This window comes from Misgurnus anguillicaudatus, chromosome 5, assembly GCF_027580225.2.
Source record: "Misgurnus anguillicaudatus chromosome 5, ASM2758022v2, whole genome shotgun sequence".
In the NCBI taxonomy this organism is placed as follows: Eukaryota; Metazoa; Chordata; class Actinopteri; order Cypriniformes; family Cobitidae; genus Misgurnus; species Misgurnus anguillicaudatus.
In genome coordinates, this window is record NC_073341.2 from 26285265 (window position 1) to 26300000 (window position 14736).

General features: G+C 39.1%; 1 protein-coding gene across 1 annotated transcript in view; it reads left to right on the plus strand.

Moving 5' to 3' along the window:
- Positions 1-14736, plus strand: part of sort1b (sortilin 1b) — a 20671-nt gene continuing 5935 nt past the window's right edge. The window contains exons 1-13 of the mRNA XM_073867846.1: positions 1-606; positions 1920-1979; positions 4528-4601; positions 4725-4827; positions 5072-5233; positions 5354-5427; positions 6627-6673; positions 8563-8717; positions 10350-10494; positions 11127-11282; positions 13201-13301; positions 13643-13745; positions 13913-14084. Of these exons, the coding sequence (XP_073723947.1) occupies positions 355-606; positions 1920-1979; positions 4528-4601; positions 4725-4827; positions 5072-5233; positions 5354-5427; positions 6627-6673; positions 8563-8717; positions 10350-10494; positions 11127-11282; positions 13201-13301; positions 13643-13745; positions 13913-14084 (1604 nt within the window). The 5' untranslated portion in view covers positions 1-354. The remainder of the gene's footprint in view (positions 607-1919; positions 1980-4527; positions 4602-4724; positions 4828-5071; positions 5234-5353; positions 5428-6626; positions 6674-8562; positions 8718-10349; positions 10495-11126; positions 11283-13200; positions 13302-13642; positions 13746-13912; positions 14085-14736) is intronic.

Sequence of the window (14736 nt, forward strand, 5' to 3'; positions counted from 1 at the left end):
AATCACAAGAAGGCCTTGCAAGGTGCATTCGTTATGGTTTCGCCGTTATTCTTCTGAATCGTTAAATAAGTGTTTGGTACAAAATATTGTGTAGTATCTAGCACATAGCCTATTTGTGAAATTGACCGCGATTTTTTTTTAAAGATCCTGGAAGTTTTGTAGCTCAAATGAAAGGGATTTGATATCAATGACTGTCTGTGGATGCTGCACTAATGATACTGTATGAGTAGCAGCGATCTCTCGCTGTCACAACCTATCTGTTTTGTTGATACTGTCGGCAAGCGCAAGGAGGAAGACTTGACTGAGGACTTTATGCTTATTTAAATACAACATTCCTGTTGGAAATACACTAAAATGGGAAGCCTGAGACACTTTATTGTTCTTTTATTATTTCCATTGGCTTTTGGCGTGGATTTTCTTGTGGACCCAGGATCATATAACGCAAAAAGGATGTTTGTTAAGACTCCTGTGTCCGCGAGAAGTCTGACCGAGAAGATATCTGGTAAAGATATCCATCACATCCAGAAAAGAAGCGCCGATTCTGGATCAGACTCTTGTAATGCTCTGGATGGATTTGAGAGCAAGTTAATCAGCAATACGCACGAAGTAAGTTAGTCAGGCTTGCGTCGTCGGTGCTCTTTAATCGAACGTCTTTATGATGCGCACAACTGCTGTTTGGGTTGACAGCGCTTCCTTCAGTTTAGTAACTTAGTTAAGACGAAGCCGGTGTACAACAAGAGCTCAAAATACATTGTTTTATTACTGTAAAAGTATGCCTAGATAAGCAATGTGGTAACTCATATTTAAAATGCAAGTTTTTAAACCTAAAAAACTTTTCCCAACCTAAAAAAACATTAATTTGGTTTTAAACTGTCAAAACCCACAAAACACGTTTAATTTCTCATTTTTTTAAACTATACGTATATAGTTGGTTGTATTTGCATTGCGTTCTTCTTTACAATTAGGTGTGCATTTTGGCTCGCAGCAATGTAGTACCAGTCAAACTGGTATAGCAGCATGCTCTGTTTTTCCTGCCCGACCAGCCAAAAATAGTTGAATAAAACGTGTTCTTTAAGTGCATTTGCTTGTTTGTCAAAATATATTACATGTTTAGATTGCAGAATGGTACAATGATTATTTCTATCATTGTGATGAAATGTCTTTCTTTTCTATGGAAATGCGGCGGTTTCTTGTGAAAAGCGATCATTCAAGAAGGTGTTATAAAGCTTCACCTGTTTTTTCAGCTCTGTGTTATCTGAAACATCACAAGCCCCCGATAGACTTCCTAAGCTTATTAGTCAAAGATGTGTCAAGCGGTCGTCTGTGGTTTGTCTCTCAATAGAAAATTGTCATCAATTTAAAAGAAGTGGAAAGAATTTGCAAAAACCTCCCCAGCTTTGTCAGACTTTGGAAACAAAAAATATTGAATACTATTATGACACTGACCTTTTGTCTATTCAATCACTTCAGAAATCAGTATACTTTATAGGAAAATGACCACTTTAGTTCCTAGATACAGTGTGCATCTTGATTTATTTATAAGTAACTATACATGTTTGATATTTGCATGTGTTGTCATGTGACCATGCAGGTGAAATCTATGCTAATATATTTATGAGAATTGAAGTGTCAAAGTTTGATTTCACTTAATTTCACAAAATGTTCTTTATAGTATGTTACTTATTTATTTATTTTTAGCTTGTTTTTCACATGCAGATTTGTAATGGCCAAGTTTATTTTTATTGTATGACTCTTATAAATGTAGTTGCTCGGTTTCCAGTTCACTCTTTTGTTTGAGGTTAGCATGTGTTTTGCATAGGCTGATAGTCTTTTTCTTTGACATGCATTAAAGTTTTAATCAATTTTTGCCTGTTCCACTTATTTGGTTTTACTTTTTAACCGTAATCGTTTTCTTTTAGTTTACCTTTCAAGATATCAGTGGATCCGTGTCCCTGGCTTGGGTGGGGGACGGCACTGGGGTGAGTTTCACTTTTGATTTATGCTCAGTTATGTTTACATATTTGCACAACTTTCCACTGCAGTAAAATACCATTCAATGTTGCATGCAGTCATAGACAGTTTTATGATTTATAGCAGTGGTCACCAACCCGGTTCCTGGAGATCTATTCTTCTGCATACTAAGGGGTTTTCACACCTGTCTTGTTTGTTTCGATTGAATTGAACTCAAGTTTGTTTCCCACCTTGGTGACGATCTTTTGAGCAGGTGTGAATACAGCAATCGAACTCAGGTGCGGACCAAACAACCGTACTGAGACCCAGTTGAATTGAATTGAATCTTTATTGTCATTGTACATCGAGTATACAATGAAATTGCATTGCATTCCTGGCCTGTGCATAATAAATATCATAAATAAATAGAGTAATAATAAAATCAATATAAAAGAAAAAAGACAAACAGACAATATATTCTACAATTGCACATGATTTGGACATATTAAGAGTTCACTGACCTAATGGCCCAAGAATAAAAACTGTTTTTCAGTCTGTTTGTCCTGCTCTTAATGCTCCTGTATCGTCTGCCAGAGGACATAAGGTTGAACAGATGCTGACCTGGATGTGAGGGGTCGGCAGTGATTGCCTTAGCTTTTCTGAGACACCGCGTGCTAGCAATGTCTTCCAGTGTGCGTAGGCGACTGCCTATGATGTAGTGTCCAGTCTTAATGACCCTCTGCAGGTTTTTCCTGTCCGCCACTGTACAGTTGGCATACCAGACTGTAATGCCATAGGACAGAACACTCTCAATAGTGCTCCAGTAGAATGCCACTGGTTTTTGGTGGCATTGGTCTGGTTGAAAACAAACTCTGGTACGGTTTGTTTAAGGTGTGAACAGGCACAGACCTCGCCCTAAATGCCAAAATGACTGTGCCTTTTTTGGAGTTAATTGGCTCCCATAGTTCCATAGAGTTGCATTATGGGAAGTGTTGTGTTTGCTACATTTGCTAAGCCATTCCAAAATGAATCGTGGTTCTACCTGGAGCTCCGAAGAGGCACACTGCCTGATTGATATTTGGGCAGATCCCCATATATCACAGCTGCTAGAGAGTACCCATAAAAAAACTAAAGGAGAAGAGATTTGAGCGTTCTCACGAACAATGCTGCATAAAAGTAAAAAAAGCATGATTTTGCACTTCCTGTTTTCCCTCACCTGATCATTTCTGTCCAATGAATGGATGACCTTAACACACTTGTGATTTTGTTTACAAATTGTGGTTCACTTGCCAAAAGGGCAGTGTGAAAGGGAACCACACCAAACAAATGAACATTTTATTTGGTCTAGGCCAAAGCAAGCGAACTGGCGGACTTTCCTGGTATGAATACACCCATATTCTGCGTTTACACCAACCACGTTTCAGGCGTCAAAATTGCGTCTACCTGTGTGCCTAGTTTGCAGCTTGAACAGTTTTAATGCATTTGCGGGTCTAAAGCGAAGTAGACGCACGGAAACAGCAAGCAATTGACACGCGTCAGAGGCAAAATCTGCTTCTTGTGGGAGGGGCAAGTGCTATGCGGTTGTCTGTTTGCGAGATGACTGATGTTAATTGTGCATTTATCGAAAGAGTTACCGGTTTGTATTTGGTAAATTACTATAGGGGGAAAATAAACGGCATGGGTCGATAAACGTCATTACAACGTCAAAAAAATGTGTATTACAACTTTGGTTGCTCAATGTCCTCACTGACACTCTTCCAAGCGAGGTCCTTTTTATTCCTGTCTCTATAGAAATAAGAACTTGTGTCGTGTAGCTCCAAGTGACTGCTCACGGACAATATCAAGCGTTCCTTCAGGTTGAATTAGTGACTCCGGGCTGGGCTGTCGCCACAGCAGTAAGCAGGCTCCTGATTGGTTAACGCGACATGAAATTCCGCCAAAGTTAAAATGTTTCAACTCGGGTGTCAGCCACAAATTCGCGTCAAATGCAAAATGCACAAAAAGCACCATTTGCGCGTACCGCACCAGGTGCTCAATTCGCGTCTTCCGCGCCGCGCCAACCGCCTCATCCGCGCCGCGAGACCTCCAGACGCGTGTCAACGCGTCTTCACATTGTTGACTTAACATTGAAATCACTCGCGATTCACACCTCTACCGTGGCTGGTGTAAACGCAGCATTAGATCAAATACTGCTTCATTACACCTGTATCTAATTTTTTAGGTAGCCATGAAAAACTTCAGGTTCAAAAAGCAGGTTCAGGGGTGTTTGATTTGGGGTGAACTCTTTAGGAAAGTAGATCTCCAGGAACAGGAGAAAAACTCAGTAGAGTATTATCTCATACCCAGTTTACCTCTTTTATGCTCGAGTGCACTTTCAGGCGCAGGCTTGCATTTACTCTGTCCTCCGCTACTTTGATCTTTATTGCAAGTCTGCTTCTGTGTTTATTCAGAAGCGTGGCAGTTTAACATTGAGCTAAAAATATGAGGGTTGATTCCTTGACAGCTCCACTGGTTTCTCACATTGTAAAGGCTTTAATATTAACTATATAAATAACGCACTCTGTTTCTCCAACACAGGTTGTTTTGGTTTTGACCACATTTCAGGTGCCATTCGCATTCTTTAAATACGGTCAGTCTAACCTGTATAGGAGGTGAGTTCAGCATGACTGGAACTGGTACTGCCTGTTCTTAATATTGATGTTATTTTTACTTTCATTTATTTTTCTGTGTTTTTCATCATCTCTTTTTTTTTAATCTCCCACACCCTGTGACAGTGAAGACTATGGGAAGACATTTCAGGATGTTACAGACCTCATTAACAGTACCTACATCAATATTGCCTTTGGGATTGCCATCGGTCCTGAGAACTCTGGCAAGGTGGGAATGTCATGTCTTTCAAACTAGTACTGTATTTACACCATTCGGCTTATTATCCTTGGTACACCCCACAGGATATTGTAGGGTTTCTTTCCCATAAGAGCTGCCCTGAAGACATTTCTTCAGCATAATAAAGTAAAAATGAACTAGTTTGACCTTCTGATGTTTCAGTTTTAGTTGATACAATTACACTAAAGTTTAATGTGTGACAACATATTTAATGCCCTAATTTTCCATCCCTCAGGTGATCCTCACAGGAGATGCTTCTGGAGGCAGTGGTGCCAGAATTTTTCGTTCGAAAGACTTCGGGAGGAGTTTCGTTTTGACAGAATTGCCCTTCCATCCGCTAATGCAGATAATATACAACCCTCAAGACACTGACGTGCTTGTGGCCATCAGCAACAAGGTGAGAACGAGAACCTGTCAATAACAGTAAATGCACATACCGATAAAATATATATTGAATTAAATGGTTTACTATTTGCTTTACGTTATGCATAATTTTATTGTTGTGCTGTCATTTCAGAATGATCTCTGGATCTCTAAAAACTTTGGTGAAAAGTGGGAAAAAATTCACGATATGGTCTGTGTTGTGAAATGGTAAGTGCCTTTATCTTATGACATGTTTTATGATTGTAAAAATTTCGAGGAATCCATTTATCATTTGTGATGTCACAAGAATATGAGGGTGGAGTGACATCAAGTGGGCTTGTTTGTTGTCATTATAGACCAGCCTGTTTAGGAACTCCTGGATTGTTCTTTTCCCAGTCTGCTTACAGCTGTACATCCAGGAACCTTACAAAAATACAAACATGCAAATTCGGCCACCATGGCAGCAAGTTGAGACATCCTCTGCTGAGTCATTGTGTTTTTCCACACGGCTCAGCTTTCAAAGATCTGAAGCCAGCTTTGCTGCTACAGATAAACTGCTACATCAAGCCTAAATTTGATTTTTTTTCTAGATTCTTAATCTAAACACAACAGTCGATCATTATTAAACTTTTTAATTTGGCCCATTTTAACACCTCAGCAGTGCAGTAGTTCTTTTGACAAGGAAGTCGAGCGTAGTTTATGATCCATTCGCACTATTAATGTTTGACCAAAAGAGATTGATATGCTCGAGTGCTTCTACGGTTTATAGGTGTTTCTATCCGTTTCTTCATTCCTCTTAAAATTCCTTACTGTAGTAGATAGGTTGGCACGCTCACACTCCCTGCGGACCTCAGGGTAACCTAGTTTTAAAAAAGCACAGTATCGCACCTTACTTAACTGATGGGACAAAAACACATGTGGGAGGTAGGTCAGACCAGTAAGGCTTCATCTAAAGAGCGTGAAATGTTTTGACAGAGCTTTTATAAGTAAATGTGTTTGAAAAGAGCAACGCCACACCCATATAAACATGATAAGCCTCTCATGTGACTTCAGAAGCCTGGAAACCCAATCCAGACGACTGGGTAACCCAACTCTGTTTGGTTTAAAAATGAATATGCTTGTTGTGTTGTAATTTAGAGATGTAATGGTTCTGTTAAAGGCATCATGTTAACCTGTCCCTCGAGGCTATTAAAAGAATATCTATAATCTGTAACCTAGATATCTCTGCAACTTTTTGTTTCATCATATACAAGCATTTTTTAGATAGTCATAAACCTTGTTTCCTTCCTTGACATTACAGCATGTAGCATGGTTACACTTGCTATGCTTAAAATGAATAACTGATCTAAAATGAAGAGACCTGACTGTTTGTTTTATGAGGTCTCGAGAGTTTAATCTCACAGATCAATACTCCTCTCTTTCCGCAGGGGAATGGATGCTATGTTCTTCTCTGCCAACCTTAATGGATCCTGCTGTAAGTAATATAGCATTGTTGATCTAAGGTGTGGAGACGGACACGTGTCTTTGTGTGCGTTTGTGTGTGTATCAGTTACATAAGCATTTCAGTTTATGCTCTTGTATTCACTTAAAAGTTAAGTAACTTTAACCCAAGCATTATGTTGTTTAACCCCACCAGAAATAATCTACATTTGTTTGTAGCAAAAATACTTTTCATTGACAATGAGAAAAAATGTAATAGATAATTTGTGATGTTTATAATTTGCAATAATATCTATATTACATCTCATAATTTAATAATGATATATAATTTGTTCAGAATTTTAATGGAAACAATATACGCTCACCTAAAGGATTATTAGGAACACCTGTTCAATTTCTCATTAATGCAATTATCTAATCAACCAATCACATGGCAGTTGCTTCAATGCATTTGGGGGTGTGGTCCTGGTCAAGACAATCTCCTGAACTCCAAACTGAATGTCAGAATGGGAAAGAAAGGTGATTTAAGCAATTTTGAGGGTGGCATGGTTGTTGGTGCCAGGTGCCAATCTGCTCAGTTACTGGGATTTTCACGCACAACCATTTCTAGGGTTTACAAAGAATGGTGTGAAAAGCGAAAACATCCAGTCCTGTGGGCGAAAATGCCTTGTTGATGCTAGAGGTCAGAGGAGAATGGGCTGACTGATTCAAGCTGATAGAAGAGCAACTTTGACTGAAATAACTACTCGTTACAACCGAGGTATGCAGCAAAGCATTTGTGAAGCCACAACACGCACAACCTTGAAGACCCCACCGGTACAACTCATCTCCACTGCAAATAGGAAAAAGAGGCTACAATTTGCACAAGCTCACCTAGATTGGACAGTTGAACACTGAAAAAATGTTGCCTGGTCTGATGAGTTTCGATTTCTGTTGCGACATTCAGATGGTAGAGTCAGAATTTGGGTAAACATAATGAGAACATGGATCCATCATGCCTTGTTACCACTGTGCAGGCTGTTGTTGGTGATGTAATGGTGTGAGGGATGTTTTCTTGGTACACTTTAGGCCCCTTAGTGCCAATTGGGCATCGTTTAAATGCCACGGCCTACCTGAGCATTGTTTCTGACCATGTCCATCCCTTTATGACCACCATGTACTCATTCTCTGATGGCTACTTCCAGCAGGATAATGCACCATATCACAAAGCTCGAATCATTTCAAATTGGTTTCTTGAACATGCCAAAGAGTTCACTGTACTAAAATGGCCCCCACAGTCACCAGATCTTAACCCAATAGAGCATCTTTAGGATGTTGTGGAACGGGAGCTTCGTGCCCTGGATGTGCATCCCACAAATCTCCATCAACTGCAAGATGCTGTTCTATCAATATGGGCCAACATGTCTAAAGAATGCTTTCAGCAGCTTGTTGAATCAATACCATGTAGAATTAAGGCGGTTCTGAAGGCGAAAGGGGGTCAAACACAGTATTAGTATGGTGTTCCTAATAATCCTTTAGATGAGTGTATTTCAACGCAGTCCAGCTCTCTTAATTTCAACAGACTTCATCCATGTTATGCAGTAAAACTATTTTAATTTGATGTCTAAATGTATTCAGTTCGTCTTATAAAGCCAACAGTTTGTAAGATATTAAAACACACCAATAAACAGAATACACAGTAGCAGCAGGCCACTACCCCAGATGAGTAAGTGACATTTCCATTAACAGTCTTGAACCTCTCACATCGACCCCCAAATTATGCAGGGTGATTGTTCCAGTGACAGAGATGATGATGCAGGACACTGAGTGTGTGGCTCATTACTAGTGTTTAAATGAAGCGTACGGATGCTTTTGAGTCAGCAAACCTCTGTGGTCCAAGAGTAACACCTAGTTTAATGTTACTGGTGGTTTTTGTGTTTTCAGATGATAGAGGGATGCTGGTGTTGAGAAAGACCACAGACTTTGGCGTTAACATAAAGACGGTTGCTCAGAAGATTTATTCGTTTGGCATCGGTGGACGCTTCCTATTTGCCTCTGTTATGTCGGCAACAGGAGGTGTAGTGCAGTCACCAGGAGAGGTGTGTGACTTTTGTTCCTTTGTGATCTATAAACACATAAACGTGTTATAGATTCTGTATACACCTGGTATTAAGTTTCCATAGAATGTAAAACTGTATTTATGTTGGCATAGATGAATAATAAGAGTTCTGTATATGTTAATGACATATTGTGAACACTATTGTTTCCTACTTATGTAAACATAATACTCTTATCTCTTTCCCCACCAGTGTTGTTAAAACGAGTTGTTAGCCAGCGGCAGCATTTTTTTAATGATTTTAACAAAAGTTTAATGCATCCAGTTTCTTCACAAATACCAAATTTTGAGCAAAAAGCTGAGATAATTGCATTTTCTAAAGGACTATTGTTAGAGATAGATTCAGAGCGTTCAAAACATACACAAAGTTTTAACTGTTTCTGGCTTTAGTGGATGCTTCTGTGTTTTATAATTTGTGTAAGAGCTGACCTGGTGGATAATAGCGGAAATATGGATTGGCCTAAAAAGTCCTCATTGGCATGAAAGCGTTTTTTCTTAATTGATGAGATAACTCGTCAATGGCGGGAAAAGAGTTAACAACATTACAGTCAGGATGTATGCCCCAACATTAAATTACACAATAAATTAATTCCAATGTTGTTACAATGCTAAAAAACGAAGTTGTGACTTCTGAGATGGCGTGCAAAATTAATGCTATACCCTAGTTAGCGTTTACGTCGAACTATTGACATTACAATTACTTTTTGCATGTCCATACCATAGACTGTAAAAAAAAAGATGGACGACGCCTGTTCACTCTCTTCCATTGGTGAAAAGTTAAGCCGCCAGGGTCCCGAATCGGCGCTGACATCTTGGGTCTTGAGTCTGCGCAGTAGTGATTTTGGGACTAGTCATGCGCAGTAGTGAGCAGGAAGTAAAGCCGCGAAATCAAGACCTCGCTCTCGCAGAATGCGCATATCACACGATATCACAGCTGTCAATCATGACGTGACACCACCATTTTTATATCATTAAATACTAACTAATCATCAGCGTGATAAAAACTACAGTAAATGACAGAAACCAGCTTCGGAAAAAAGATAATTGAAGTGTAATTAAATTGTTTAGTTGGGCTCAAGTCCCATTGAATAACATGGGGAGGCGGGGTTTATGACCTATACTGGGACCAGTCCCTGGGGGGCGATCGAGACGTTTTGGCTTCACTTTTCAGGGCTTGTGCAGCACGCTTGGTCCATACTGAAAAAAACAAAAATAAACATACCACTCAAAACGCCCATTTCCAATTGGTTGTTCCTCGAAATCTGTATCTTCGTCTGATACAGGCTGAAACATATACGATCCGTTTACTTAATGTGAGTTACTTATATGAGCCTTGCTGTAAAACAGCCAATCAGGGCAGAGCTCAAAATTATTATTCATGGCCCTTTCCAAATAACCTAAAAAAATCCTAGGGTTGTAAACCATCTCTGGATAATTTTTGCACTTTATAAAGTCACATACCTTCTATGTAGATATCAGAGAAAAATGTAACATTACTGTATAGCAATGCATTCTTCGGCACCTTTAAATGGTGATCTGTCTCACCTGGCCATGTATGCATATGAGTGTATTGTTAGAGTTATTGTATCTAACTATATTTGTGTTGGTTGCCTAGGATGTGATGCGTGCGATACATGTGTCAGTAGATCAAGGTGAATCGTGGAACATAGCTCAACTTCCTCCTGTCACTCATGAGCAGTTTTACTCTATACTGGCAGCAAATGATGAAATGGTTTTCATGCATGTGGATGAACCAGGAGGTCAGTTCCTTTTTTATAATAATGTACAGTAATACTTTTTTACACCAGCTAGTATCAATTTCATCTTAATGCAGACTGCAGAATCAGGCAACAGGTTGTACTTCCTGTTTTGGTGGTGGACTTCCGTTTTATCAGCTACAATGTGAATAGCTAGAAGTGGTTTAAGAGTTTAATGGTGTGAAGTCACACAGTAATAGGGTTTACAGCAGAAGAATATGTTGTAAATGCCATCTAACCACAGTCGTATGCTTCAGCGTCATTGTGTAAATCTAATGCAATTGAAATGGGTTTAAACTTTTAGACTTTAAGTCTAGTGTATATGAGCTTTAAAAACCAATGTGTTTATGATGAAAATGATAATAAAGGCCTGCAGCATCCAGAACCATTATGAAATATTTTTAAACAGCTACAATAGCTGGAAATGGCTGACTGGATTCAAATTATAGTGAGAAATATATCAATGACCAAGTTACACGAAAGTAACAAGCTAATAGTTCAACTATAGAAGCTATTAGTATTGGTATTAATATACTAATTAGACTGAGTATTAGTATACTTGAATTTGTATGTTATGTGATGTAAGACAGAAAATGGTTGTCATTGAAACAGCGTTATGTGTTTGTTTTCTTCAGACAGTGGGTTTGGCACCATCTATGTGTCAGATGACAGGGGGACTGTTTATTCCAAGTCTCTTGAACGCCATCTGTACATGACCCCCGGAGGGGAGACAGACTTCACGAATGTCACTTCCCTCAGAGGAGTTTTCACTACTAGTGTGTTGGCCGAGGGTATGACTACATTTCCGCAAGTCTCGCAACACTATTTTTAGTTCAACATTGTATTATCTTTGCCGATAGACAATATACTGAATATATATAGTCCAAATACTACTCTTAACCTTAAAGGGACAGTTCATCCGAATATGAAAATTCTCTCATAATTTACTCAGCGTTATCCCATCACAGGTCTGTATGGCTTTTGACTTCATCTCTTTAGTTGAACACAAACAAATAAATATATTAAGTAATGGCATCATATTAGCTTCTTTCACACACAATTACCATGAATTTACCAGAATGGCTTCACAAGTAAATGTGCTTTTCACACATGTAGTGACGTCCAGTCTTTTTACCAGTAAGATGTCTTTCACAGATCATTATCAAAATACTTGTACACTCTGTGAGAAAGCGGAAGTTTTTCTATTTGTATTGGCTGGGAATGACTTCATATCCACAGCCCGTATTTTGTTTGTTTTTACTTCTGTGGCAACCGCTGACAGTCATGCAGTTGCTTGAGAACAAACATTGTATTAGTTTAAACGAAACTTAACTGGGGAAAAGTCACAATCTGCGTCTTGAACAGCTGTAATGTTTAAACATAGGCTTCACAGAGCGTGTGCGAAGGACGTGGGCAATTTGGCAAATAGATAATAAGCTGTTTTAAACAACTTTGCTAAAGAGATGTGGACGTTAACTCCAGGTGTGCTCGACTTTAAGCAGCATGCGTGTGGAAATGTCCATAAACAGTGCGGGAGTAATTACGTCATTTGTATCAAAGCGTTATTGGCCCAAAGCTGTCAGCGTGTTTGACATCGTCTGTTCTAATGCTCAGACAACATCAAACAGTAATCTTTATTCTCTGTTCAGATAAATCATTTACCAGTAAAGTACTGTTAATCTTACAACCTCTCTTACTGGTAAATTGGCACTCCTAATCTGTTCTCACATAATCTGTTATGATTGTATGTGTGAAAGAGACTATTAACTTATACGGGTGTCAACATGGTGAAGCTTCAAAACATGCACATGCATTCATCATTAAAGGGACATTCCACTTTTTTGAAAATATGCTCATTTTCCAGCTTCCCTAGAGTGAAACATTTGATTTTTACCATTTTGGCACAATGATATTACGCAGCCTCTTTACGGGCAATGCGTAGTAATATTGCGCCTGCTGCAGCCATGTTACATCAGCAAAGTCATTGATTATTACGCCAGAATGAGAGTACAGTTCCTAACCATATCTGCCTAGAAAATCGCAACCTCCAATTCTCGTCGGTCCTAGTACACGATGTAACTACAGAAGAGTCAAGTTCCAAATAGGAAAAATATCCAAACTCTTTGGTTAGTTTTTAGTGCGATGCTAATTGTCTAATCAGATTCAGTGGATTATGCTAAGGTATGCTAAAAGTGCTAGCGGAATGGATTCCAAAACGGAGATGGAAAATTAGCATACTTTCAAAAAAAGTGGAGTGTCCCTTTAACGAAATCCATTAATAAAGTTAGACATTTATTAACTCACTGAAGTCATTTGGATGTAATGATGGATGTGTGTTCCTTTTGGAGATATACCATATTGACCCCTTTATTTAAAGGACATTACAGCATTTTAATTTAAAATGACTCATTTGTGTTCTAATGAAGAAGTCATATACATCTGGGATGTCATGATTATAAGTAAGGTATGAGAGATGATGAAAAATCATTTTGGGGTGACCATTTCTTTTATTTAACGTCCCCTCTTAATTCATACTTGTTCTTTATACCATAACACTTTTGTCATAACACCTTGATAACTGATAAAAATCTAATTGATCCACTTAAGTAATGCACATAATGAGAATTTCATTGTATATCTTATTAACAATTAGCCCACATAATCAAAAAAAAAAAATTCAATTTATTTTCTCTCTCGTTCTTGTTGAAGATGAATCTGTGCAGACAGTAATATCATTTGATCAGGGGGGAGAATGGGTTCCTCTCCAGAAACCAGAGAACACAGAGTGTGTTTCCACAGTCACAAAAACGGTAAGGGTCACTTTAAATCAAAAGCTGTAGTAATTGGACACGTGTGTTTAAAAATTCAAATGTTTCTCGTTTTATCAGTATTTATATCAGTGTTGAGTGTTTCTCTAGCTTAAGTGGTAGAGTTTTGTGTTAGCAGCACAAAAGTACCGGGTTAGATGCCCAGGAAGCACACATACTGATTAAATGTTCAGCTTTTGTTCAGCTTTTGCCAAAAGCATGAATGTAAATGTGTTAGTCAGTACACAAGAAAGCTTCTGGAACTGCACATTATGTGTCTTAATTGCACATGTTTGTTATTTTAACTGTGTGAATTCACCTGCTTTTGTGTTTCTCTCCTGCAGTGTAGTCTACACATTCATGCCTCATACAGCACCTCCATGAATATGAACGTTCCCATGCTGCCTCTGAGTGAACCCAATGCTGTAGGACTCATTCTGGCTCATGGTAACACACACACATGCTAATAGGAACAATTATGATATACATAAATCGTAACTTCCAGTCTGTATTACTCAAATAGGCCGATGGGTAATAAAGAAGTAATATTATAACACTGCTATACATTATAGCAAAACTTTCAAACATTGTCTGATCGCACTCGTCTTTCTCAGGCAGCGTAGGGGACGCGATGTCTTTGATGACTCCTGATGTGTACGTGTCTGATGATGGTGGCTACACCTGGCTCAAAGCTCTGAAGGGTCCACATCACTACGCCATCCTGGACTCTGGTGGCCTGCTGGTAGCTGTGGAGCACAACACAACCGCACCCATTTCTGAGATTAAGTAAGTGTCCTCACTTTCCACATGAATTCACGTAGACTGAGCGAAAGTTGGGACATTGTACATTATGTTGGGACAGGAAAAACGACAGTGTTCCTGCAGCTGTTGCATGCTGGGTAAAGCATTGCATTCGCAGCTCAAAAGTGGGTGGGTTTGATTCACAGTGAACACACATGCTTAGGAATAGTATAAAGGAAGTATAAAATACCGTTTAAGGGTCTTGTGAGTATTTTTGAAATTCTAGCTTTATACAGTGTCTGTGGCTTGATGTCAAATAGCAATGAATTAACCAGTCAAAAAACAGTTATTTTGATACTCTTTTAAATTTAAAGCAACTCCCCCCAAAAATACTTTTAATGGTCACACACGGGGCGTAAGCATTAACGCTTCCCATTCACTTTTAATGGGTGATGTCATGCATTGGCGAACTGAATTGTGGACATGGCTTCAGTGCCGTTGCTTGCGGCAGAAGTTGAACATTTCTCAACTTTTCAAGCGGAAATGTGTGCGTCAGCCAATCCGATCGCCTTATGCAAATAACCTAGACAGAGCCAGCCAATTACGTTTATGGAAGACCGGAGCATGTATTGCAGCCACTGTGATTGGCTGTTGGCCACGCTTCAGACAAGCCTTCCGTCAAGCGCTAACGCTTTCG